General features: G+C 38.2%; 3 protein-coding genes and 2 long non-coding RNA genes across 5 annotated transcripts; 3 read left to right on the top strand and 2 right to left on the bottom strand.

Annotated features, from left to right (window-relative positions):
- The first annotated feature begins 9,450 nt into the window (after window positions 1–9,450).
- On the top strand, window positions 9,451–12,313 carry LOC149036365 (uncharacterized). Its single transcript, XM_089190324.1, has 4 exons — window positions 9,451–9,628; window positions 9,954–10,031; window positions 10,463–10,984; window positions 11,878–12,313. The coding sequence occupies exons 2-4, from the start codon at window positions 10,014–10,016 to the stop codon at window positions 12,022–12,024; spliced, it is 687 nt and encodes a 228-aa protein (XP_089046450.1). The 5' UTR covers window positions 9,451–9,628; window positions 9,954–10,013; the 3' UTR covers window positions 12,025–12,313.
- A 5,895-nt stretch (window positions 12,314–18,208) lies between these two features.
- Window positions 18,209–19,436, bottom strand: LOC149036366 (uncharacterized). Its single transcript, XR_016181898.1, has 2 exons — window positions 19,326–19,436; window positions 18,209–19,193 (listed from the first exon to the last, which is right to left on the bottom strand). It is a non-coding gene; the product is annotated as an uncharacterized LOC149036366 (long non-coding RNA).
- On the top strand, window positions 19,137–20,509 carry LOC113675193 (uncharacterized). Its single transcript, XR_003446576.2, has 3 exons — window positions 19,137–19,220; window positions 19,403–19,476; window positions 20,106–20,509. It is a non-coding gene; the product is annotated as an uncharacterized LOC113675193 (long non-coding RNA).
- A 458-nt stretch (window positions 20,510–20,967) lies between these two features.
- Window positions 20,968–23,668, top strand: LOC149036367 (uncharacterized). Its single transcript, XM_089188832.1, has 2 exons — window positions 20,968–21,358; window positions 21,718–23,668. The coding sequence occupies exons 1-2, from the start codon at window positions 21,237–21,239 to the stop codon at window positions 23,000–23,002; spliced, it is 1,407 nt and encodes a 468-aa protein (XP_089044958.1). The 5' UTR covers window positions 20,968–21,236; the 3' UTR covers window positions 23,003–23,668.
- Window positions 23,025–25,301, bottom strand: LOC149036368 (uncharacterized). The gene is made up of 2 exons (XM_089188833.1): window positions 25,052–25,301; window positions 23,025–24,912 (listed from the first exon to the last, which is right to left on the bottom strand). Exons 1-2 carry the CDS (start codon window positions 25,223–25,225, stop codon window positions 23,836–23,838), a joined length of 1,251 nt encoding a protein of 416 aa, XP_089044959.1. The 5' UTR covers window positions 25,226–25,301; the 3' UTR covers window positions 23,025–23,835.
- Window positions 25,302–26,504: the final 1,203 nt, after the last annotated feature.

The raw sequence follows: 26,504 nt of genomic DNA on the forward strand, positions 1-26,504 counted from the left end.
TTATTAAGAGCCGTTCTCGCCAAGAGCGGTCCTCTCAACTTCCCTTCGAAATAAGTTGTCTTTTATTTTTTGCCCATGAAAAGGGTTTAGGACACATGTTTCAAAAGTAGTTTGGTTGTTCTCCAATTCTCTTTTATTGCGTCGCCACAAGCCAAAAATGATCTTTGGCTAGACCACACCTAGGGATAGCAATCGAAAGTGTAAATTATACAGATTTTGGCCAGCGCACAGCGACTGCAATAATAGAGCTCATGTAATATTATCTTGCTACAAGTTACAAGGTAACTTCAGTTAGTACACAGACAAAATATAGAATCTTCAGCTAAAATATTTTTGATACAAGCGTGATCAGAGGAGAGCCTTCTCTTCAACCTTAATTTGCACATCAAAATTCACCAATTTGTACGAAAGAGTTCTCAAAATGCAGGCGTTAATCAGGCTAAAAAAGCATATCAGTGTATATTTTATACACCAATGAGGTCACCGATTGCCTCAAACCCGCGGTTACGTCCGTAGCTTTCATCCACCAACATCTTAAAAACAACGCAAATCCATGTGTTTGCTCAATTGCGCTCGTGTCAATGATCATTTGCATAATATTCTGAAACTCGACCAAGATCTCCATTTGACCGTTCAAACTTCGTTTGTTTATCTTCTACGTTGAGGATTTCAGGTTTTCTTAACAACAGAATGGAGACTAGATGCCGAGTTGTCCTAAAACGTTGCGTGACTTACAAAGTAAACAAAGGTTATCGGAAGGCGCCTTCTCGATAATTTTCGTTGAAATAACAGATCATAAATTACGCACAGTGGGGAGAAGAGCAAAATTAAAGAATAAAGTTTGGCACTCTAGTCATTACAGACATATTGCGTTGCTTAAAAGGACACACAAACAAGTTGAAATACGTTACCATGTTATTTATAAAACAACACGCATACACTCTGAAAGAATTCCTATAGTTTCTCCCGAGATTTTGCACACGGAACGCGATGACCTAGCCCCCCTTTCTACAAATTTTTTTTTTATCATTAATGATTTTACGCTGTTATGGACCACAACGGTTTTGACCGACAGAACCCTGCGTCTATCAAAATCAACTGGATAAACCCAGCTTGATCGGCGTGATGTTTTGCGTGACGTGGTCGTACAAATTTTTCCCTTGTCATATGACCTATTTCGCGGAACCAAAATTGGTTAATGTAACTAATTAGAATCAAAGGTTATTAAAGTGGACTGAAGAATTTTACATTTTACTGATAATCTTGTCTTTTAAAGTGTTTACTTGATTCATGGAGAGTAAAGATTGTTGTGGCTGTGGGTATTTCAGCCCTGATTTCTCTTCTGGAATGTCCGTATGGAAATTGACACAAAGGGCAAACATAGCAGGGATAAGGGAGGTTATGCTATGTGATCGTATTGATTCTTTCCGTTCTGCCTCACACAGCTTTCCAAAGAAAATGGCAAAGGAATCCGTCAAGTTGATATTCTTTGAACGTGAAAACTACGGTGGAAATTACGTGATATGGCCTTGGCAATTTAAATGCTTTTTTTCGGTTATCAACTGTTTAAATGTTAGCCTTGGGAATATGATCCGCAATATTTACGGATTTCTGGAATGGGTGTATGTCTGTGCTGTGCTATGTGAGAGCATTCAATATACCTACCGACCTCGGACGAGAATCTTACTCACCTACTGTTAAGGTTTTATGGTTTTATCCTCCACGAATTAGATTTTACAACTGATTCCTAGGCTCTAGCTCTTCAAAAAAAAAAAAAAAACTATCCGTACTCGTGAACAACATGTCATCCCCCCTTTTTGTGGATCCCCCTGAGTGCCTAACTGCATGCATAAATAATGAATAATCCATTGGTGTGTTCACATTCACTCCCAGGGAAAATTAAATGAGTCAAAGTGAAGACAAATGATGTCACTATGTATGGTAGAAGTGGTAATTTGTAATGTTGTATTTAGCTTGAGATAGAGAAATAAACATTTCACTCTTTTTGCGACGTTTCTGTTTGAAAATGAGGCCCCAGGTCTTGGACAAGCAGCCGTTGTTACCATGGCAACAAGAGTGCGGCAACCTTTAAAAATGGCATTGTTGTGTATCCCCCCTGAGTGCCTAACTGCATGCAAAATTTGAAGGGTTGAAAATGTTCATTTCCCAAGATGTTTAATTCTCACAGTGGTTCGTGTTCCATTTTTCTTCAGCGTAAAAATGTTTCCATTTCCTAGTTGCCTGTAACTTGTTTACGGTGCCAAAATAAGAAAATGTGAATTTTCATTTTAAGCACTTTTTGATTGATCGAGTGTCGTTAAACCAGAATGGCCGTTAAGAACAAAGTTAATTATCGGTAGGAGCCAATAGGAACTCACCTTACATGTAAACTGTCTTAAGCGCGGGAAAACTTGAGTGAGTCAGGGTGCATATGCTATTTTGGGGCCTGGTAAAAGATAAACGAGACTCGGAAATAGGACTCGGAAACCCTATTAAAAGCTTTCGTAAAGAATTTTGAGAGGTCCTACAAGTATTTTGATAATAAACGTTTCAGCATATTTAGTTTGTTGAAGAAGAATAAATTCGCTTGTTTTTTCTGAATGACAGCCTCATTATTTCTTACCTTTCTCGTTACCATCGCACGGGAGAAGGAACGCTCGTTCCTCAACATTAGACTTTTCTGTTATTCGTTTATTTATTTAATGGCTTTCACCGTGAAGGTGCAGGACACACAACAAAGTGAGGCTCCAAATTAAGTGCGCCCTGAAGAGAAGCACTGTGAGAGTAAAGTGTCATTCCCAGGAACACAACGCATTTTCCCGGCCAGGTCTTGAACCCGGGCCTCTCTTTTGAAGGTATCAAGACCGTATGATTTGAATAGAGCTTATCTGAGATCATGATCTCTCTCCTTTGACGTCTTATCCTTTGTCTTCCACTTTATTAAGATTTATCTACTCGGTGTTATAGTGAATTTTTTTATGTAGTTTGATAGCTTTGTCATCAGTTTTAACGTTTGTGATTGTTCCTAAAGCTTTTTCCCACAAATTGTAAAAAAAAAAACAAAACAAACAAAAATACACGAGACCTTGTATAACGTTGGCTCAATGGACGATTTGCTTTCGACGTTATTCGTGTCGTTTCTTTCTGGATGCTGTGCGATGTCATGATTTAGGAGCCATCTTGGACAGCTCACCACTCGCCCAGATTTCATGCGAGATCCCCGGCGCGGTGTTGATTCACTTCGGTCTGGATGCCATGGAAAGATATGTTGATAAATTGCAAATCAATCAATCAACAACTTTATTTTAGTGTCTAAGTCTTCTAGATAGCCACAAGTAGGTTAATAATCAGGGACACTATAACAAAATGATTCAAATAAACTAAAACTAAGGGTGTATCTAATCATTGTAAAAATAATTGTGAGAATTGTAAAAATACTGTGAATATCGTGTAATGATCTATATATTATATATGGTGTTTACTATAGTATATTCCGAAACCTACCTACCCATCCACCCACCAAATGTTAGAAAATACTATGAATGCATTAAGACTATATCTGATGAATAAAAGTTAAGTCTATATTGTGAATTCTATGTATTGTGTAAAATAAAATTCTGTATATTATGTACCTATGAAATTGTGTTTTTGTACTAAAATGTTTTAAAACTATATGCAATAGGTGAATGTTGGGTCTATTGTGTGGATTCTATATTAGTCTGTGGTACATATATATTATATATATATTATCTAATTGCGGTATTGTAGTATTAGTCTTGTTATGATTATATCTGTTTTGATAAATACAACTAGATCAGGATTTACACAGATGGTATTTGATCAAATGAAATGATTTACTACGCAATGGATGTTTCTACGCCGAGTCGAAAAGATCCATTTTTAAGCTGGATTGAACGCACTTCACTGATCCACGATTATTGCAAGCTTAAGACGCCTAATCGGGGGACTGGTGGGAGAGTGTGGTTGACTTTGCTATGACCGTAACGAACGAAATGCTTGATGAGTAATGAATGTGAGAAATGGCGGAGATACCCTTTGTTTTGCTTCTCGTTGACGTAATGAGAATTTCCTATGCTGGGGGAGTTTTCTTCGAGAAATTAATCAAGACGAATACTCTTTAGCGATGTCAGTAAGTCTGCATCCGTGCCTCCGTGCCGATAGAAATTATAGTGATTATGCAACCAAATCGTCACAAATATTCTGCCAACTTGGAGACTGCGAAAATGTCCAGAAAATTCTCAAACGTGGTGTATCGCCAAATAGAGTCGGATCTTTTGGTTGGACGGCTTTGCAAGAAGCTGCAGAGGAAAGCCACTCGGCTGTAGTATCACTCTTTTGCCTACAAGGTGACCTCAATTTCATGACAGTTAAAACGGTTTCCTCTTGAAAGCTCTTAAAATATCCGTTCCTCATGAAGCATAGATCAGTTGAATCGCATAGACGCACACAATAGGTTTGGTGGACAGAATGACGTTCTATCGACAGTATCTTTCCGCTTTCATTGGAATTTTCCTCGACAATTAGATTACAGATCTATCAGTGAGAATCTGCAAAACAGAATCGTGGTAAATGTAAATAGAACAGAAACGAGAATGTAATGAGAGAAATTCCATTGAAATTATTTGTACCGTGTCGAAGAGGACAGCATTGTTACTCAACTCAAAAGGATCACGTTTCACAGAAAGAAAATGTCATTAAGAAAACGAATTGGAGAAACTGATTTCATCAGTTTGTTCTATAGCTTCGGCTGCAAGACTGAGTGAGTATTAAATTCAGAAACATTTTGGTGGCATATGAACCAGTGATAAAAGATGGCTAAGAATGACCGAGCATGCAGACAAGAATGCCTCCTATTGCAATGAATTCCGAATTCTTTTTTCCGTAATTTAATTGTCGACTTCATTTCGTTAACTGTTGATTTTGTTTTTTGTAAGTGGTGCTCGTTAATTTTCTTTATAAGTTACTGGGAATGATCAAACTGATGAGCTCTGGGGAAAAATGTCCAATTATTTTAGCTAAATGTACATTAATTACAATGAGCTCCTTTACTAATGATTTTCATAAACTTGAAAAGTTAGCGACTTTGGGAGAACTACAGCCGAATATTGGTTATTCTTTCCTAGTTTGTATCAGGAATGCTTTTCTGTATTGAGTGCATTGAACAAACTTCTCCAAAGTATGCATTGCTTAGAGCAAGAATTTGTTGTTCCTATATTTGCTTAGTAAGTGATTCTTCTTCGGCTAAAATTGATAAAAAAAATAATTTCCATTTTGTCGAAATTATTTGAACTTGTATCTGTCAGTCTTGTTTTTAGATATCAGGCAGCACCGATAGTGCTGTTTATTCGTGTTCAACCGAAGCAACTAATAGCCGTACACACACGTAACTTACAAACTTCGTTTATACGCATGCGCAGTCGTAATTAAAAACTCAGCCGGTAAAACCAAATTAGCTTGTGATTAAAAATGTCAGTCAAGAATCACAGAAGTAAAATGAGGAAAAATTATCATTTAATCACTCTTCCTTCCGGCCGCTAAGTCATTTCCCTTCCGTTGATTACGTCGCTTTGATTAACAAGGAGAAAAACTACTGAAAACACAGCCTTTTAATTTAAATTTTAAAAAAGAAATTTTCTATCGAATACTGAGAAAAAGTCAGGCGAATGGAAACGCTTCGTTTTAAGGAAACTTGCCATCGATAGAAGTGTGTAGAAAACGTTCCAGGATTGAAAATTAAACTCGCTTTCAATTGCTCTTGTAACGGAGGACAATCATTAAGGCTCACATTTTGAAAAGTTTTATTGCAGCCTAGGGAGAAGCGAAGGAAAAACGACATTGTAAGCAAAACTTTCTGAAAAGTTACAAAACTTAATAAAAAATCAAGACTAACCGTGGTTAGCCTATTGAGTTTTAATCAACTTGGCCCGGTTGTCTTTCGTATTCTTCTTAATTATTTTAAAATTGTTGCAGAGCTACCACGTCCATTGTGTTCGTGGTCGCTTACAGTTCACCTCATTTGACCTTCGAGACGAACCTGGAATACACGATTGTCAAACCCAATAAGTGCTTCGATAGAAGTTCATAATGAGAAAAAACTTTGCGAGGCAAAGATAAGAAGTACCTTTTGCGAGGCCAAGCTCTAAGCACATTATGGAAAAGGTCATGCTTCAATTCATTTCAAATTCGCTATCGAGACATATTTTTTGCATTGCTATCAGTGAAAGTTGCTATTACGTAGGAATCAAACAATTTTATTCACGTTAAAATCGTTCCAGCAATTGAAAATATTTTTGATTGTTCTTGCAAGAAGGCAATGACTAGGGCTCACATTTTTAAAGAGTCAGTTGTTTAGCTCAAGGACGGAAGGGAAGGAAAAACAATATTATAAGCAGAGCTTTCTTCGTGCTGGGATCTTTTTAGCTCTCCTTAGGTATGTTGTGAAGATAATCTGTGGATCTGGTCTACGTTTGGCAAAAATCCACAATCTAAGGGTTGTTTTGTTTCTTCTTATTATTTTTTTGGGCCAATTCCGCCGATTGACAAACCTATTCTCTCCGCTTTTATTTACAATAAATATCTACTATGTTTTTCCGTATCCGTTTACTTTTTAGTCCTGAGCCGATCTTAAAGCTGATGAGCACTCTGAAGGGAAACGAAAGCCTTGTATATTCGGCTACAGTTCTTTGGAGGTTGAATATTTCTGAAATAAATGAAAGAGACCAATCACAAGTACCCTCTGGATAATATGTATGTATGTATGTATGTATGTATGTATGTATGTATGTATGTATGTAGCGGCTTGCCTGAAATTAAGATGTTTGAATCGATTAAGCTAAGTCGCGTTCAGTGCTGGCCTAATGATGCCAAAACTGCAAAAGAAATTCAAAACAATTTTATTCGTTTTTGTTGCATCTCGAATCAAACCAACAGCTCTCAAATTGGATCCTTCTGCAGTCTCCTTTGTTGTAAATAATAAAAACTGATATGTTTGTTGACTGTGTGAAAAGTTGATATTCCTACAACAAAACCCTTCAACTACTTGATCGACGTTACTTTGGAATACTAAGTCTATAAGGCAGACAGTATGAAATCAAGCGTTCAATCAAATCTCTCTGTTTCCTTTCACTTCTTGCTTCAGAGAAAGAGAAACAAAACAGCCCACGCGAAAGTATGGTCCGTATTAACCATTAAAGTTCTGAAGGAAATTTGGTGTGGGAGTCGAAGAAAGATAGAGATAAATCTTTGTAACCTTACCTTCAAAGGTTTACTCTCTAACGGTTTTTATTCATGCTTATTATATGAATATAATTCAAATCGCGGACTGAAGACCTCTGCCCTTAAAACTGCATAAGTTTTTTTTAATCTCGTAAATTGTTTTTCACGAGACTGCAACCATTATGACCGTTTTTTCCACACGCGCCTATCCACTTTTTCTGGCACTGCGTTTACTTCGTTCATGGTTGACAGTGTTTCACCTATTTCGATCCCCTTGAGGAACTTAAGTAGATCAGTAACCACCAAACCCACACGATTCTCTCAACATGCTCATCAATCTTGATAAGAAAAAAAAAATCGTTATTAACACGCACCTCATTCTCGCTGCGAAATTACCCTGCAGCTGAATGCTTGTGTTCAGTGAACAAAGAATAAAACCGCGGCCGGGAGTGACGTCACCGAAAAACAATGGGTCACACGTTACAAAATACTGCTCTTTGATTGGTTATCAGCTACATCAGCGACACATACTACTTTACACAATATTGTAATTTCCAATCGTCAATTGAATCCAATCCAAGACTATTTTAGGCGTGATACCTGTGCTCTCCCTTCTAAGTGTTGTGCGCTAAAGTTATTTCCTTTTTAGGTTGCTCATTTGTTCAAAACCCACGATGACCTGGTTTCTACTAACGACCAAACTGAAAAAACAGAAACAACCCTTAGAATTCATTTTAACATTTTTCAATGACTGCCAAATAACTACAACTTCACGTGACTCAAAAAAATGTTCATGGACAAGCAACGCCAGAGAATTAAAATTGCTTGTAATATGTGACTCTTATTAAAATTATACTCTTAGTGGCGACATGGACAGAACAATTCCACAAAGGACTTTATAGTTGACCTATTTTTCAAGTAATCCGCTACGTGCTTACATCCTTGGCTTAGCTTCCCGCTTTTATAATAATGGTTATTGCACAGAGAAGGAAGTGGTTCGCTTTTGATTAAATGCGTCATTACCCTTCTGATTAATTGCACCAAGAATGTGTTCTGGAATCATGCCACTGGTTGAAAAACGGTATTGCAATGTAAGGTTGCGCGCTTGATTGGCGAGTGGAGGAAATTAGACAAACAGGAACAACATTTTGTATATATCGCAACATTGTTTCAAAAACTCTCGTGAAGGAACAACTACTCCACGAGACTGGAAAGGCCGTGGCTTCCATGTTACACAAGCGAAGCCGGAAAATCTCTTTCAGCTTTCTCTGTTGTAAACTGTTTATTTTGTCTTCGCTATCAGCTTGAATCGACAGTCGCAATAGTCATGTCATGACCGACGGCGACATTTGTCAAAAGTACCAAGATATTGGCTCCACCTAGCTAGCTAGGCTATTGACATTTTCCCTTTTTCCTAGGAGCGACAAGATAATGACTCGATTGTCTACAGCGGTGTGTTCTTTAAATTAACAGAAGAACCATACAAACTGATATGGCGATGCGGGAAAAGAGTAAACAATGGCCATTGTCTTGTTTCACTTACACAAAGGAAGAACCATGCTTACCAGGTAAGTTGATATGAAGTTTTACATAATCCACTCTTAGGGCTGTTTAATTGGCCTTTTATTTAAACTTATTATAGGTGGATTGCTATAGCTTCTGTCACAGCCCCTTCCCCCCCCCCCACCCCCCATCTCCAATTGTATTTTGTTTTCCAATCTACTTGAGGAGTACCACCCAAGTTAACTCCCAGGAGTGATTAACAGGTAATTCTCCTTACAACATACATATATTATCAAACAAACAGGTAATAATAATACTTAAACTTATCAGGTAGAAGTTGTTATTTTGAATTGATACCAAGTTCTCCAAACTAATTTACAAGCAAATGTGTAGCCACCAGAGGGGAGAATTATCAATCAGATCTTGTTAGTTAAAGGGTTAAAAAAAAACTATGAACACCTGAAAAATGCTTGAAATGTTTATTGAATTCCGACCAATCACATAGGAGATCAGGAAATGTCAGCAAACCATAAAACTGCAAATCAATGAATGTGACTGCATACCGTGAAGATTTCTCACACCTGGTTGACTTGTCTCCCCATCCAGAAATATTTTCAGAAGTTACGGTTTCTTACTCTCACTGTAAATATATTTTCTGTAGAGAGGTGTGGGGCTTGAAATTTTAAAGTTAACAGAAGGTGACCTTATCAAGCATGCTGTAGCAGCTATAACATGGTAGCCTCATTGAAAAGTTATGTGGTACTTGTGTTAAATTATTATAATGATGACTTGTGTTATGAATGTTATTTTAAGTTTGCTGGACTTCTCTCCAGAAGAAATTCGCCTTGAGGCATACAATGCAAATGCTGAAGGGAAGGCTGATAGCTATGTAAGATAATCTATATCTAGATTTTACTTTAATCCTTTACACTCTAACATCAGCATGCTTATTCTCCATTTCCTATGGTGTTGACAAGGAAATTTTGTTTCACAAGTAAGAGCTTTGTTCGGCAATCAGTTCCTTAATTGTCGTAAATTTTTTTATTCAGAGTTGATACTGTAAGGAGAATTTAGATGCTAGTCACTCCTAGGGGTTAAGATTCATAACTCAGAATTTTAGGAAGAGATGTTTGTTCTGACATGGGGCTGAATTAACATTTTCCTCAGATATTTCAAACTCACTCTAATTATCCAATTTTTGGTTTTGTTTACAGCAACAAGGACTGAAAACTCTTATCACTGCTAATAAACAAAAGCGGTAGCAGTTAGGACGCATGTCAGTCTCACAGATTGTAAGCTCAAAAAATAAACCTTTTATACAGTATTCTTTCCTTGAACACATATAGCAACAAACAGTTTTGTCTATCTTTGAAAATAGTGATGAGAAAGTTGTGAATTATCCTCCATGCACTAACAGGGATGACTGATGTCGGTGTCATGAATGGGCCTTTCTAGTGTTCAATTACTGGATATTACAGATTGATAAATGCCCAGAGTTGCTTGTCACTACCATCATTTAAATGTGATCATATGTTGTGAGGGCCATTCTGTAAACCACTTATGGTGATGTTGGTTCCCTCAGTAAAGATTGATTGAAAAAATACAGTCCTGATATCTGTGGAGACTCCCTAAGCCTATGTGCGTGTTTCAGTTGTAGGTCATTTAATATTATAGTGATATGTTCTTTTTGAAACACTTAGACAATTTTGTTTTTCATTACCAGCAAGCAGAGATAAAGAAGCAGCGCAGCCATAAGGCAGCAGAGTCAATGGAAGCAGGATCATCAATGCTACAGACACAACCAGGGATAGGTTTCAATGGACGTTGTTCATTTGGTCAGATGAGTAGTTTTGCATCTAGTGGCCCTGTTTTTCAGTCGACTGGCTTCTCGTCTCCAGCAGCTACATTGAACCAACAAAGTAACTTATTCAGCACAAGTAATTCTACCAATCAAGTAAGCCTGTTTGGACAGAGCAATGTCCCAGCGATGACTGGAAATGTTTTTGAGAATACTTTAAGTGCCAGCAATCAGCAAACTGGAATGACCAGTTTTCCTTTAACTAGCCAATCCACGACTATGTTTAGTACAAACTTAAACCAATCGGGCCACTTCAAATACTGGCTTCTTTGGAGTAAAACTGAATCAAAACCTGGAGTGTTTGGTTCTGTACCTTCACAGACAGTGACTGGGGTTATTCCGAGTGAATCCCAAGTACAGAAAGACAATGGATCAAGCAGCTCAATGGTAGGTGTATCTAGTCATTTTTAACAGCAGCAAAAACAGAAGAGCAAAGCTGTTACTTTAATTTCACAAACTTGCCTAGGGCCTGACAATTTTTTCTCGTGGAGGGTGTTGGTGGGTAAGCTGAGCTACTTCAGGGTCAGTTAGAACACAAGAAAGTCATTTACCTCCAGTTTTGCGACTTTATTTTTTTCCTTTCTGAGCAATCGCTTCCTAAGATATGAAGGCAGTCTTTACTCGCTGGATCTTGATAACGGCAGGTCTATATGCGAATGAAGTCTTTGAGGAGCCTGTTTAGCTCGCTTTCTTAATTATTCTTGTCGCATCGATAAAACTTTCGATGGAATCATGATTTTGTGCTTATAAATCGATACGATCGTTACTTTTAGACAATATAACGTTATACATTTCGTATATTTTGTCAAGAGTCTAAAACCAAAAATTCAGTTGAAATCTTCGAGCGAAAGATACGAGAAAGTTATAGATCGCGTCTGTTTGTGATCTCTTTGGTTAGTCGCTATCAAGTTTGAATTTTTCATCACTACATTATTATTGTCATTAACAAGTTTGAATTTTTCTGCGCGAGAGAAAAATGTTGAAGGCAAAAACCAAGAATGTACTGTGCATGTATTTCAGCGTTGTGCATGTATTTCATCGCTTTACGTAATCAAAGAAAATCCATTGAAATTATTTGTGACGAATTGAAGAGGAAAGCATTGTTTAGTTAAAAGGATCAAGTTTCACTGAAAGAAAGTTTGAACAAGATCATGGAAAGTTTATGAATCAAATTGGCGAGTTTTTTTGCGACATGAAATTTTGGGGAAAGAAGACTTAGTGCAGTGAAAATGTAACTAATAACGCACTTGAACTTGTTTTGATTTTCGTTCTCTCTACAGAGATCTACTCCAGAAGCCACCTCATCAATGGAACAGTCAACACCTGTACCTTTGACTTGTAGTGAAGAAGATATGCAGGCCTTCAGGGCGGACAGTTTTGTGCTTGGAAAGATACCTGAGTTTCCACCACCATTAGAATTTTGTTAACAGCTTTGATCCTTGAAAGGCTGAGAGAGTCTTGGCTGCGAATATCTTGTAAAATTTAACTTGAATTCTTCATTTCTTCATTTTCTATTCCTGTCAATTCGGCTTCACCTTCCTAAACCGTCGTTGTTCGCTGTTTTTCTACTCCGGACTTTATTGTTATGTTGGGTCGCAGTGACGGTAAAACTAGCTGCAGACCTCAACACCCTTTTACGAAAGGCACCAAGGACTCTCGGTCTGTCTTTTCTCGTGAAGGGGATAAGTTTCTAAGGAAACTGTGGTGCTGCGTCGGTGGGAGAGTATAGCAGGTCATTTAGTGTGAACAACTGAGTTGAAAACATAAATTGGCCACCATAAAGAGTTCAAAGGCTGACGTTTGGAGCATTAGCCCTTCGTCAGAGCGATCCAACGAAGGGCTAACGCTCCAAACGTCAGCCTTTTCACTCATTATGGTGGCCAATTTATGTTTTCAACTCATAGTTAACACTAGACTACCTGTCGCTTCTCAGTCCTTTTTAATCTCTCTGCTCTCTAATATACAATTCTACTTACATCAATTTTACCTCACTCTGATTGTACCTCTGATTGATCCCTCTCTGATTCTCACACTTTGATTCTTACCGGCTGAATCTCACTCTTGTAATTCTTACTAACTACTATGTAAACTCTAAAGTACATGCTTATATATTTACTATCGGTAAGCATGAGTGGGCATGCTAGCTAACTGACCTTGAAGATTAAACATTTGTTGTTAGATCACTAACCCAAACACTTTTACAAGAATCTCACAAATGAACAACAATGTACTGATTGCTTTCGCTCAACTGAATCAATATTTGACTGCGTGAGCTCAAAACAAGAACTTTAATTCGTGTGGGTCCAAAGCAAGGTCACTATAGAGACAAACTAAGCACGTCCACTGAAGGAAAATAGACAAAACAGTCGATTTGGAAACTCTTCGCGAGAGCTTTAACCGAAATAACTTCGGACTTTTAATTCATACAGTAACTATATGCTAAATATTACCGAATGAGAAAATGATACTGAACTAACTAAGTACTTCATAACAGTCAAAACGGTTTCCTGTTGAAAACTCTAAAAATAGTCCATTTCTTGTGAAGCGTAAATCGGTTGGAACGCATGCACGCACACAATAGGTTTGGTGAAAAGAATAGCATTCACTCGACAGTTTGAGACAGTATCCTTCGCCTTTGATTGAAATTCTCCTTGGAAATTAGATTACAGATCTATCGATGAGAATCTGCAGAGCAGAATCGTGGCAAATATAGATAGAACAGAAACGAGAATGTAATCAGAGAAATTCCATTGAAATTATTTGTACTGAATTGAAGAGGAAGGCATTGTTCAGTTAAAAGGATCACGTTTCACTGAAAGAAAGTTTAATTAAGAAAACTACTTGGATTAATTGGATTTCTTCTTTCTGTTATTCATGTCTTTAACAAATTTGCCGCCATTGTGACCGTATTGTTCACGCTTGGCTGCCATCTTGTGTCAAATTCTAACCCTCTTAACAAAGAAAAGAAAACCACCTATCTTGGCAAATACCTCGCTTTCAACTCTCACCACCCCTATTTGCCATAAAGAGTCTGTAACTAAAACTTTACTCGGGAGGGCTGACTGTCTATCATCTTCACCGAAGAAGATAATTTTAAACTTTATTTTTGTAGAATACTTTTTCTATTACAAGTCAGCTATGGCTTAGGCAGTGGATTACTAATTTTAATAGACTCAATCATCCTTACTAAAAATTAGGAAACCTTGTATCATTGATAAATAATGAAAGAGAGTTTCAGCACAAAACAGAATCTCAAAATGCTTGCAGACGGTTTGTTACGAAAGTAATGCCACGGATGACTATTGGCTGTTCTGATAGATGGCCATCAACAAGTTTACTGAGATGCTCAAAAGTCTGTTACAACGAGTGTCCTCTTGTTAACAGTCGATAAATCAAAAAAAATTAAAATTCTAAGCTAACCATTACAAGTTTGTTTAATCACGACGTTTTTTCGAACAATAAACAGAGCCACAGACATATATTGTGAGCCCGTTTCTGTTTCACACAAATGAAGCAAGCCAGATTAAAGGTAGTCAACATCGGTTCACTAAGCTGAGTTTATACGATCTTTCGACACTTCGACATCTCAACACTTTACGTCCTCGAAAATATCCCCCACCCCCACAAGGTTACTGTCGATTCTGTCATGTTGTCCAACTCTGTAAAACAGAACGTGACCAAAATGTTGAAAGGAAAGACGATGTGACATTTTTCATTTTTCCCACCAGTGACTAGATAATGACTCGTTTTTCTAAATGGGCGTATTCAACGGTTGCGCAAGAAAATTCCTGTTTATCTATGAGGTTACCATCCCAAACTTAGAGACCACTTAATGCATGCTTTGTGATACACTATGTTTGAAAATGTAATGAAAATAAACCTCGTAAGTTCTTGTCAAGAGGCCCATTGGGAGAAAGTGTTTTTGATGTACGCTTAATTTATGCCTTAACACGTACGCGTAGTTTATTCAGCTTCACTGAAAAACAGTATCTTAGCTAATTACCAAAGCGACTTTTGGAAAGTTAAGGGCCGAATATTGGTTTTCTTCTATAGTTTGTACCGCGAATGCTTTTCTGTATTGGCATCCAGTTTTCCAGATATCTTGCTTTTTGCTTCATACCAGTAATCAGGGAGGCAAACATTTATCGCTGGCACGGAATAGGAAGCGCTGAAGCATGACCTTGAAAACTTCCACAGTCTTGTCGTTTTCAGTTATCAAAAGTGTCTTAGAATGAAACATGCGAACAAGAATACCGTCTACTAAAATAAACTCGGGATTCTCTATATCGTAACTTAAATGTTGAGTTAATCGTATTAACTGTTGAGTTTCATGTTTGCAAATAGTCATCCGTCGTTCATTTTCTTTATGAGCTATCAGAAAATCATCGGCTATCATGACGAGCTCTGGGGCAAAATGTGTAAATGTTTCAGTTGCATGGATATAGCAATTACAACCATCTCCTTCACTAAACATTCTCATAAACTTATTGCAAAACAATTCGCAGCGGCGATATTTTGACCGAGTGCATAGAGACACAAACTTATCCAAAGTACGCATTGCTTAGGGCAAAATTGTGTGGTTCTCATGTTTTCTTCGAAAGTGGTTCTTCTTGGACTAAAATTGATAAAAAAAATCTTTTACCTTTTGTCGAAATTATTTGAACTTGTGGTTGTCAATTTTTTTCTTATGTAATAAGTAGCGATGGTTCGCTTTGTTCATTGTCGATAGCGGTTCACCCGATGCAAATAACTGCTATACCAACACGTTACTTACAAACTTTGTTTGTACGCAGTGTAATTAAAAATTTCAGTCGGGAATCACAGAAGAAAAATTAGAAAAAAATTTCTTTCACCCGGACTTCCTCTCGAGCGTTACGATTTCCTTCCCAGAGTTGATTATGTCTGTTTGATTAACAGGGAGCAAAAGCAAAGTAAAAAGTCGATGTCTATTGAGTGCTGAGACAAATTCAGGCAAATAGAAGCGCGTGGTTTTCAGGAAACTCTCTTTTGATAGAAGTGTGTAGAAAACTTTCCAGGATTGAAAATTAAACTAGCTTTTGATATAATTTGTAAGAAAGCAATTATAAGGGCTCACATTAGGAGGGTTTGTATTTCAGCTTACGGAGAAGCGACGGAAAACAACATTGTAAGCAAGACTTTCTGAAAAGCTACACGACTAACTTGTTAAGCTACTAAGTAAGTAAGTAATTTATTCATACACGTAAAAACCCAAGGGTAAACAAAAACTCGTTCGAACGTACACGAGTGGAATATAAATACAAAAACTCAAATGAAAAAAACTTTAGCTACTCAAGATGGAATACATAGTACATTAAAAACGATATCATTACATAAAAACATAACATTGAAAAAGAGCAAAAGATTTGACATAGATATCAGGAAAAGCCAAAAACAATGATGGCAAAGAATAGACTAGATTAGAGAAAAATATTTATGATAAAATAACCTAATAACGTATGCAAGACAAAAACTAGTATAAAGGTACTAAGTTGAACTTATCAAGAGCCTTTATAAACACTTAAAGATCATCTGAGTTTCTAATGTATAACGGCAGCTTATTCCACAGCTATAAATGAAAAGGATTTATGCGTCCAATCAGTGTTAAGATGATGCTGTACCAAGTTACTTCCCTGACCCCTAAGCTTATAACATACATCCCTTAAATTCAGAAAATCGGTAGTGTACTTTGGACCTATTGAGTTAAGACATTTATAAATCAACACCAGAGCTTGATAATAACGACGGTGTTTCAAATATTCATGCCTACGAGATTCATTAAGGTTTCTCAGCTTTCATTCTTATTTCTAAATAGAGTTCTTAAGATATAATAGTTAGCATCTTCGAGTCTATCGCTCTGCACATTACCAAGACGAACTTAAAGTGCATTACAATATTCAAGTGTAACTTGAAGCATTTTACATAGGAGAATCATCGAGACATTCGTTTAAGAGCTGAGGTCTCGGGATAAATTCTCTGTAACTGCGCCTTCCTGGTAAGAAATCTTCCTATCCAACTATTAATCCAAAAATTAAGACGAACCGTGGGTTAACCTATTGAGTTTGAGACAACTTGGCTGGGTTTCCTTTGAATTCTCTTTGATTATTTTCAAATTGTTACAGAGTTTACCGTCTCCGTTGTGTTCGTGGTCGCTCACGGTTCACCTCAACGCTCAATTCTCAAATCCAATTAATACAGCTTTAAAACCCAAAACCAACAACTCTTGTCCATTGCCGATATCTTTTGAATAAAGCTACCAACATCATTAATTAGAAAGCTGATCACCCACACATACTTGTTTTACAGTTTTGATAGTTTTGCTTTTGGAGTATCAACAGGTTAATACTTAGAGAGCTCTCGGCATTTTGCAAGACTTATATTTGGAGCCGTTGAATACTAGAGCAAGTTTATTGCAACTTGTTTCCTCTCACTGTTGACAATCAACATTGATTAATTCCGTCACCCCGGACGAATATCATGCGCTCTTAGAGCGAACAGTGCCCTAACTACACAAAACTGAATTTCAAAAGTATTAATTTGTGCAAAACTCATCAAACGAAACTGCCTCTGGTCGCCGCCAAAGAACTCGGATATGTTTGTATTCAGTTTCTTTTTCGAATTCCCTTAAAGTTCATAGCTTCCCCTGTGTAGGTTTCTACGTAGATGGTGTCAAACAAGACAAATAACGGATGATTCTGAGAATAAGGTTATTTATGATGATTCAATCGATTCTTTCGAATCCTTTCTGTCTCACACATTGATTTCATTTGGGCGGAGTTATCCACAGAAATGTCCATGTGAGAATTCTTGAACTCTTTGAATTTGTTCATGTCGGTGAAGTTTCAGCAATAACGTGTGCAGTTCTTTCAGTTAAACTAACCATTGCAAGTTTGTTAAATCACGACAGTTTTTTTTCGAACAATGAACAAAGCCAAAGACATATCTGTTGTGAGCCCATTTCTGTTTCACACAAATGAAGCAAGCCAGATTAAAGGTGGTCATTATCAGTTCACTAAGCTGAGTTTTTATGATCTTTCGAAATCTCGTCACTTTACGTCCTCGAAAATATCCTCTCCCCTCACAAGGTTACTGTCAATTCTGTCATACTGTCCAACCATGAAAAACAGAACGCAACCAAAAATTTGAAAGAAAAGACGACGTGACATTTTTCCTTTTTTCCCACAAGTGACAAGATAATGACTCATTTATCTAAAGGGGTGTGTTCAACGGTTGCGCAAGGAAATTCCTGTTTATCTATGAGGTTACCATCCCAAGCTCAGAGACCACTCAATGCCTTGTGATACACTATGTTTGCAAATGTAATGAAAATAAACCTCGTAAGTTTTTGTCAAGAGCCCCATTGGGAGCAAACGTTTTTGATGTACGCTTAATTTATGCCCAAACACGTACGCGTAGTTTATTCAGCTTCACCGAGTAACAGTATCTTAGCTAATTACCAAAGCGACTTCTGGAAAGCTACGGCCGAATATTGGTTTTCTTTTATACTTTGCGTCGCGAGTGTTTTTTTGTATTGGTATCCAGTTCACGGCTGTGAATGAAACAGACACAAAAAAGAATGGCAGAATTTTCCAGTAGTTTGGTAAATTTTTTCGAATTACTTTATTGATGGAGAGTGCTATCCCTTGCATTGTGTGTGGTATGTGGTTAGAATATTGGTTTTCTTTAATAGTTTGTATCAGGAATGCTTTTCTGTATTGGCAGTTTTGCAGATATCTTGCGTTTTTCTTGATACCAGTAATCAGTGAGGCACACCTTTATCGCTGGCACGGAATAGGAAGCACTGAAGCATGACTTTGAACAGGAGCCTGCCTTGAATACTTCCACAGTATTGTCATTTTCAATTAGCAACTGAATCCAATCCAAGACTACGGCTTAAGACGTGACTCCTGTGGTCTCCCTGGCTGGCATTGGGTGTCAAAGAAAATTCCTCTTTAGTTTGCCTATTTGCTCAAAACCTACCTTTACGTGGCATGGTTACTGTTATCGACCAAATTGGACAAACAGGAACAACCCTTAACACTTATGTTAACCCTTGTTTAACAACTCTTGCGAAACAACGGCAACTTCACGTGACTGAAAAAAATCTTGCATATTTCAAAAACTATGCATGGACAAGCAACGCAGGAGAATTAAAATTGCTCGTACTTTGTGTCCAGGTAAAATTGGCATTGTTTTTAAATGTTTAAGACATTTCTGAAAGAGTGAATTTCACAAAACTACATGACATGTCATAGGGCTGATATTTTTATCAACACTCCGTCTACGTGCTAACATGGACTAAGCAATTCCACTAAGGACTTTACACTTCATTTATCTTCTAGTAATCTTCGTGCCAATATCGTAAGCATTTAACAATATCAAGTAGTACGCTTTTTATCGAATGCGTCGTTACTCTTTTGAACAGCCCAAACAATAAGTTCTGGAATCATGCTACTTGTTGAATATCGGCATCTCAAGTTGCACGCATGATTGAAGTACGAACAGCATAAAATGACTCCGTGAACAACTGAACATCACTCATCAGTCGAAGCCTCGACAGAAGAGAAGTTGCTTTAACCTGCAAAAATCAAGTTGAGAAGAAAGAGTAAGTTTCTAGTCTACAAATACTCATGCAAGTATACTTTTCGTTTTTTGAAGATGCAAAGCTGATCAGAGAAATGAAACTAAAATAATGAATACATAGATTTACCAGCAACAAGAAGCTCTGTCGCATCAATCTTGCCGACAATATTTTCTTTAAACGGTCTCTGACATTATGTTTTTCAGAATCGTAGAACATCATGGCAGAATCGTCAGTATCACTGTATAAAGAGGAAGGGTGTCAGCCCATACCCGCTACGGTAAATACATATATGAAATAATGTACTTTCGATGTAGGCCGTATATAAGAATTCCAAGCTTTACCTGGAAACATTTGATTGAAACAACTTGTGTTGTAAAACAAACTGATGGGGGACCTGATGTAGCTGATTTGGCAGTTTTTTTTTTTTCAAAAGTTTGAATCCGCTCCCGAACAAGATTAAAGGTAAATAAGTAACATGCTTTAATTCATCTATTCATAAAGAAGCTAAGATAGCGTGCCAAAGTTGTTATTTTCTTTCTGTCTCTCTAAAAGTGTGTTTATCAATCGCTTTTTGGAACTTTTTGCGTCCTTAGAGATTTTGAGCTCTTTATTTAGGTTATTCCAGTCTTTAATTGATCTAACCGAGAATTATCGCCCTCCTTCAGTAAAATTGTTGCACATGGGGCAGCGTAAATTTAATTTTCCAAAGTGTGTATTTCTGGAGTGGACATCAAAATTCAGTTGAAGCATACATTTCAGGCATTCAGGTTTTTTTCCAACAGTCACAAAGAACTCTCTTGTTCAGTCATTCACAAATTGTGCGTCGGTTTCTGCCAAAACAAATAACAGCTAATCATCAAGGTTCAAGGTCCAAACTTATTTATTCAATTTGTTTTCTTAACATAGCTAGTGACAGATGACACACCAGACGTGCGACAAATTGGCCTCAATAATGGAGCAAAGTCTCTTGAAGTTGGAGTCCGTGCAGGCGATTGGTTTGTTTGCTCACAAACTAAGTATGGAGGGAATAAGAAACTAGTCACACAGGGTATGAAATACAATAGCCCCGAAGATATGGGTCTTCAACGTTCTGAAGTTGTCATGAGCTTGCAAAAGGCTTGACCGTGACGAGGATACGCATTCAAGGTTCCGTGGATGAATTTTCCTGTCAAACGATTTGTGAAAGCAACCTAACTAGGTTAAAGGAGTTAACGTAAACTAAATCAAAGGTTGCATGATTTTGTAGCTGTAATTTCAAACAGCTTTCCACGGATTAAAACATGTTATTCTCCCAATCGAGGAGTTAAAAACTGTTGTGCTTTGTTCTTTAAAGTTTGCTCTCCAGTCTGCTGATCTGCGGCACTTGTTAATAACACTCTATTTTATCACTACCACTTCCTCTTTATATTTGCTCCATTTTTTTCTTGTCTTTTCCTTTACGCTTTGATTCGTGAGCAATAGTTCCCCCCCCCCCCTCCCCAGCTTACGCTAACTAGTGTGGTCAATTGTCGATGTCTTGTTTTACCACCACTGGCAATAATGTCGCAATATGATTGGCCAATTTGCCGTTGGCGACAAGAGTTACAGACAACGTTGCTCGTGTCAACGTGTCGTGCTGCGCCTCGTGAGTCCACAGCATTTTGACCATTTTGATGACAAATATCGTTGTAGATAAGAGTACCGACCACACTACACCACTGTCGATTTGTTAACTTACTGTCAGTAATTTGACGGCTGGCCTCGAAAATCGATTAACACTTTTGATAGGTATAGAGTCCTAAAGTGCTTACGTCACGTTTCCATAGCACCGGAATTCTGTGGTCTAAACAAACCAATATGGCGTCCCTAGCGTGACACATTGTCGTTGACCTCGAACACTTCAAGAGCTATAATAGCGCATTTTATCCTCCAATAATAGAAATAAGATAAAGAGAATCAAGATAACCTTTGGCCTTACTATTGAAGAGTATAATAAGCGGACAAAAGCACCTGGTGAGCAATAATTCGAGTCAAAACGCCACGGAGACGAAGTTTGCGATGGGTCAGTGTTTTCATCCAGATTGCAATCACACATCTGAAAGCCACTGCTGCCGATTCTTTTCGTTTCCAGACCAGAAAAAACATAAAACACTCTATGATAAGTGGATATCATTTGTAAGGTGAGTATTTTTCGAAAAATATATATTTCGATGCTGTACCATCGATTAGAAATAGCTGGTTTTTTTTTTTATCTCAAACTGATTCACGATTAGCTGTTTCTCTTTCTTGTCTTATTTCTTTTCTCGCGGCTTTGCCTTTCCTTGTCTTCAGTCTTGATCTAAGATTATTTAATTACTAAAAAACTATATGATAGTTGTGAGTATCAAAGCTTTTACACTAACTAGTATTAAGTAACAAGCTCAGAGAAATACTCGCTTCGCATTCACGTCTTAGACTACAAGGTTAAGCATGTGACCAACTAAACTTTGGGTTTTTTAAGCGCAAGTATAGTAACTGCTTCTGTCTTTTTCTGTTATAGGAGAGGAGATAGAAAGCCCAGCAAACATTCGCGACTTTGCAGTTGTCACTTTAAAGATGGGCGAAAAGAAAATATGCCAACCATCAGTGACAGAAACAGGCACAAGCTGTTTGATAGTTTGGACTTGCTGCCAGGTACAGGACCAACACCTCCCAGTACACCTACCCCCAAGAAAAAACGGAAAGTGTCTGCCGAGCCCACGAAATTACCAACTGTAGCATCTGTGCTTGAAGAGATTAAAGAGAACTCTGAACCATGTTCCACTGAATGCTCACAAGAGGAAAAGACAAGTTCCAAAGAAGCTCTGCTGTCAATAGAGCTTGATATGACTTCAACAGAACTTGCTAAACACAAGGAAGTGTCAAGTTACTATAGTGCACACTACTCTGCTAAGAGCTTGAGCCCTGAGGTGATACGGATGGAGACAGGTCTACCCACTAAGGATGTTTTTGATATTGTTGTGGGATATGTTTCAAGATTCAAGGGTGAAATAAACTATTATGCTGGATGGAAGGTTGAGGCGATCACACTTGAGGACCAGATATTTATCACTCTGATGAAACTGAAACAAAATTATACCAATCTACATTTAGCCCAGTTGTTTTCATGCAGTGTTGCAACTGTTGCTAACATAGTACTAACTTTTGTCCATGTTCTGCATTCTCTCCTGTTCAAAGACATCATGACAACTGTGCCATCTAGAGAAAAGAACAAGATGTGTTTGCCATCTTCTTTCTCTGAGTACAGCAGTTGCCGCATTGTGATTGATTGTACAGACATTGAAATTGCTGCACCTAAGCTCATGTCCCAGCAGAATGCTACATATTCCAGCTACAGGGGAATGAACTCTTTCAAAGTCATTATAGGGGTTGCCCCAAATGGAGTTATAACCTATGTTAGTGATCTTTTCCCTGGCTCAGTCAGTGACAAGGTCATGGTTAAAGAGTCTGGGTTTTGTAAACATTTGAGTGCTGGTGATCTTGTTCTGGCAGACAAAGGTTTTCTCATCAGCGATGTAGTTCCAAGAGGTGTTTCAGTGACCATACCACCATTTCTCAACAATGGAAAGTTTACAGAGAGTGAGGCAAGGGCGACAAAATCAATAGCTCGATGTCGCATCCACGTAGAGCGTGCAAATGCAAGACTTAAGAGTTTTCGCATCCTTGGCTTCATCCCAGCATTTTTGAGGTGCCATGCTGACAAGCTATGCCAACTGTGCTCAGCTCTTGTTAATTTGCAGTATCCATTGATCAAGGATGGCTGCAAAGACTTTGAATTTGACTGAATAGAACTTTTTTTCAACTAAATTATAGTACAATGAGTTTTTAATATTATTTTTGTATTACTAGAAGCCCTACTGTAACAGATCAAATGGTATTGACATAGCTTTGGTCAAAAATATGATGTGGTCAGTTTTACATTTTTCTGATATTCATCTCCTTTATGTTCATTAATGCAAACTACTATGTGTTCTGTGAAAATAGATTATAATGAAAACCAGTGACATTCTTAAATTGTCATTTCAACTAAATCCAGGTCAGGGGCATGTGACCAGTATGGAATTCTTTCGTCCAGTAGTTCCAAGTGTGAAAGTCGTGCTGGCTTAAAGGTTTTACTTTTGTGTCTGTGAAGCTGGGAGCCTGAGTCCAGGTGTATAAAACTAAAGCCACACTTCAATTAGCTTAAGGGATGGTGAGAGGTAGTCAGAAAAAATAACCTGTGCTGCATGGATTTTGTTTTGGCTCTCACCCCTTCCCTTTGCATTGCTATGCAAGCCTACTTAAGTGTGGCATAAGTTTTATGTACCTGGGCCCTGTTGAGTAACCAGGATAAGTGTTACCAGCTACCAGTAGCCATTGGTTGCAAAAAAAAAATTGTTTAAGCTTGCTTTCAGGAAGAATGTAATTTATTATTAAGTTACTATGCTAAATGGAAAAATGTGGGTTCTTTATCTTGTGTCTCTATCTGAGTGTAGAATATGTAATGTTATATAAAGAAATTAATGTATGAAATTTAAAAAAATACCTTTTAACATTAGCTACTGCCTATTTACATTAGCTCCCACTCCCCCCCCCCCCCCCCCCACTCCGATTATGTCCAGCATCTGTGCACCACTTTTCAAAGTTCTCCCTCGGTAATCTTTGGGAATAGTTGATGAAAGTAAAAATCACTCAAGATAGTAATATTGTGCTCCCAAGATTCATCTCGTTCAATCTTGATAACTACACTATCCTTTGTGGTCCATACAACAAAGTAGCAGAATTTGCGCTTTGTCAGGAACATCTGGCCTTGACACTGATGCCAGTAAACATGTGTGGTAGACAGCGTATAATTCCCTTCCTTCTCCTCCAAGTAAAAGTCTTTGTGCCCACAAGCTTCCTTGATTGTCGCATTTCGATGTGTGTAGGGGCACTTACACTCAATCACCGAGTCGTCTCCCACAAGTCCATCAGGGGAAGCACCCAGAACTCCCGACTCGTGTAGCCAAAGGCCGGTCTGTACAGGTGTAAAGTTTGTGATGTTGGTGAAGGATTTCAGGGCCTCAGTCTCATTGTCCTGTCCCCATGCAATTGCTTTAACTCCACTCAAGTTGTATTCCCCAAGTAGTCGCTTGATAAGAGACGGTGTAACTCTTTTTGCCTGGAGGACGGAGCCAAAATTACTGGCAGTCAGGCGGCCTCTACGAGCTTGGTGCCATGCAGGGCTGTTTCGCTGGCCAGCCGTGAGGGTGCTCACAACATTTATGGTTCTCTCCTCTACTTTGGCATTCTCAATCAAGTACTCTAATTGTTTTTCCTTCGTAGATGCCATAAGGAAACCTTCTGAGTAAATGATATCCTCAATCGTCTTGATCGGGAGAGGGGTAGCAGGTTGTGGTTCGGGACTCAAGATCCAGCAGGTCCCTGTAAATTTGCCATAGCGCTTTAGTTCGCTGTGCAGCCACGTCCGATCTTCTCGGCTAGGATCGCACGCCAAAGGGCTGTAATCCTTCTTCTTCGGTGGCGCTGGAAACATCTGGCTTGCAGACTGTACGCTTTCTGCCTTTCGCTTTCGTTTCCATTGGCATTGCAGGTCCGTCCTGCTAAGGTTATGGATGCCATAAATAAATATGGCTGCCGCGTGACTGCACTTGAACTCGCCGCGAGGACACTCGCATTCTGTGTTTTTTATTTCAAGGTTTTCATCGAGATAAATCTGATAAAAAGATAATTCGAAACAGACACGTAAGTTGCAATATATATTCCGCAATATAAACATTAAATTGGAGGTGAAATCGGGGTTGGGAGTTCTTCGAATTGAACATACGTGTTGTGATCCCAAATTGGCAACTTACTGTGACTTTGTAGTCCTTATTTTTCATGCTTGCTTGGACTTCACCTTTGATGACTCCCCTGGAATAAATAAAGCTTTGGACATGGTCGGATTTGAAGTGGTTTTCTCCGCGATCAAGCGATTTCCGCTCTCCAGAAAAGAAAGAAACGAGTGAGCATATCGATAAAGACGCCATGTTTGAAGTATGAGTTTAAACTGTTTAGACCAGAAAAAAATGCTGTCATGGCAACGTGACGTCACACTTTAGGACTCTATGCGTGTTGACGTTAAACAGAGTGGCGCTCCACAAAGTTGTAGGAGTTTTGTTCTCTTTCAGTCTAATTCTTTTAGGTTTATTTGAAAGTTTTACATAGCTCAGGGTATTTTTTTCGTGCATACGTAGTTTAAATCAACTAGAAACTTCGAATCGTTGAGTACCGTTGAAAGTTGGTTGCCACTTCTTCCCCCTCATTGTTAAGGATCAGCAAAAGTTGATTTTATTCCTCGGACAAACTGATTTCTAGTGTTTTTCTAGTTTCTATCAGGAATTTTTTTTCTGTATTGGCGTCCGGTTCATGGCTCGATTGGCATTTGAGTGAACCAATCATAACACTGATAATCTGAAATCAGATAAAAAGGAAATACACCAAGGAAATTAAAATCGTTATGGACTTGATTGATTCCGATCGCGTTGATCGGCTTGTAAAATCTTCTACGTCTTCAGTGACAGGTCAGATATCAGCCAGTTTAAATGGTACAGACCCTTTGTTGTCTTTCTTTTACCCATTCTGCAGATAATGATGGAAATCACTGAGATCATGCGCCGGCAAAAGCATTCAAGTAATGATGAGCAAAGAAATACCCGTTTTGTTTGGACCCGCCTTTATATTATACTCTGCAGACGGGCCATGAAGTACTTGAGTAGGACTCTTCAGGGGGCCCTTACAATAGTGATATACACATTAGAAGTTGAGGGTTTGGTCGGCTGTTATAGTTTTTTCGAAACCATCATTTTTTCCTACTGAAGAACACTCTCTTCCGCACTTCCTTCTCCCCCTCTCAAGACTTAGGATCCATTTTCTTATATTTGTCTTATATTTTCATTTTTTCTCAGCAGGAGGTTGTACTTCAGTAGTGGAGCTTTTCTTGACGGCGATAGCGATGTATTGCTCCCAGATATCCAGGGTTACACCCCATTACACCTTGCTGGGCAATGGGAAAGTCAGCTGGTTCTTGTCAAGTTCCTAAGCTACAACACCTTTGCATTTTAGTTATCAGGAAATTTCTTTCTCAGGATCCAATTCAAAAGATCAGTGGGCTTGCAGTGTCAAAGATTTTATCAAACTGCTTGAATAATGTTCTCTGATAGATAGGGGTGTGAACTTTAATTCAGAGTAGTGTTCAGTGGCAGGTTTACATGTCAACTTTGTTATTTTGTGTGCAGTAGTGTGAGCAGTAAGAATTTTAGGTCTTTG

The sequence above is a fragment of the Pocillopora damicornis genome, chromosome 12 (genome assembly GCF_964200805.1).
Source record: "Pocillopora damicornis chromosome 12, jaPocDami1.2, whole genome shotgun sequence".
Taxonomy (NCBI): domain Eukaryota; kingdom Metazoa; phylum Cnidaria; class Anthozoa; order Scleractinia; family Pocilloporidae; genus Pocillopora; species Pocillopora damicornis.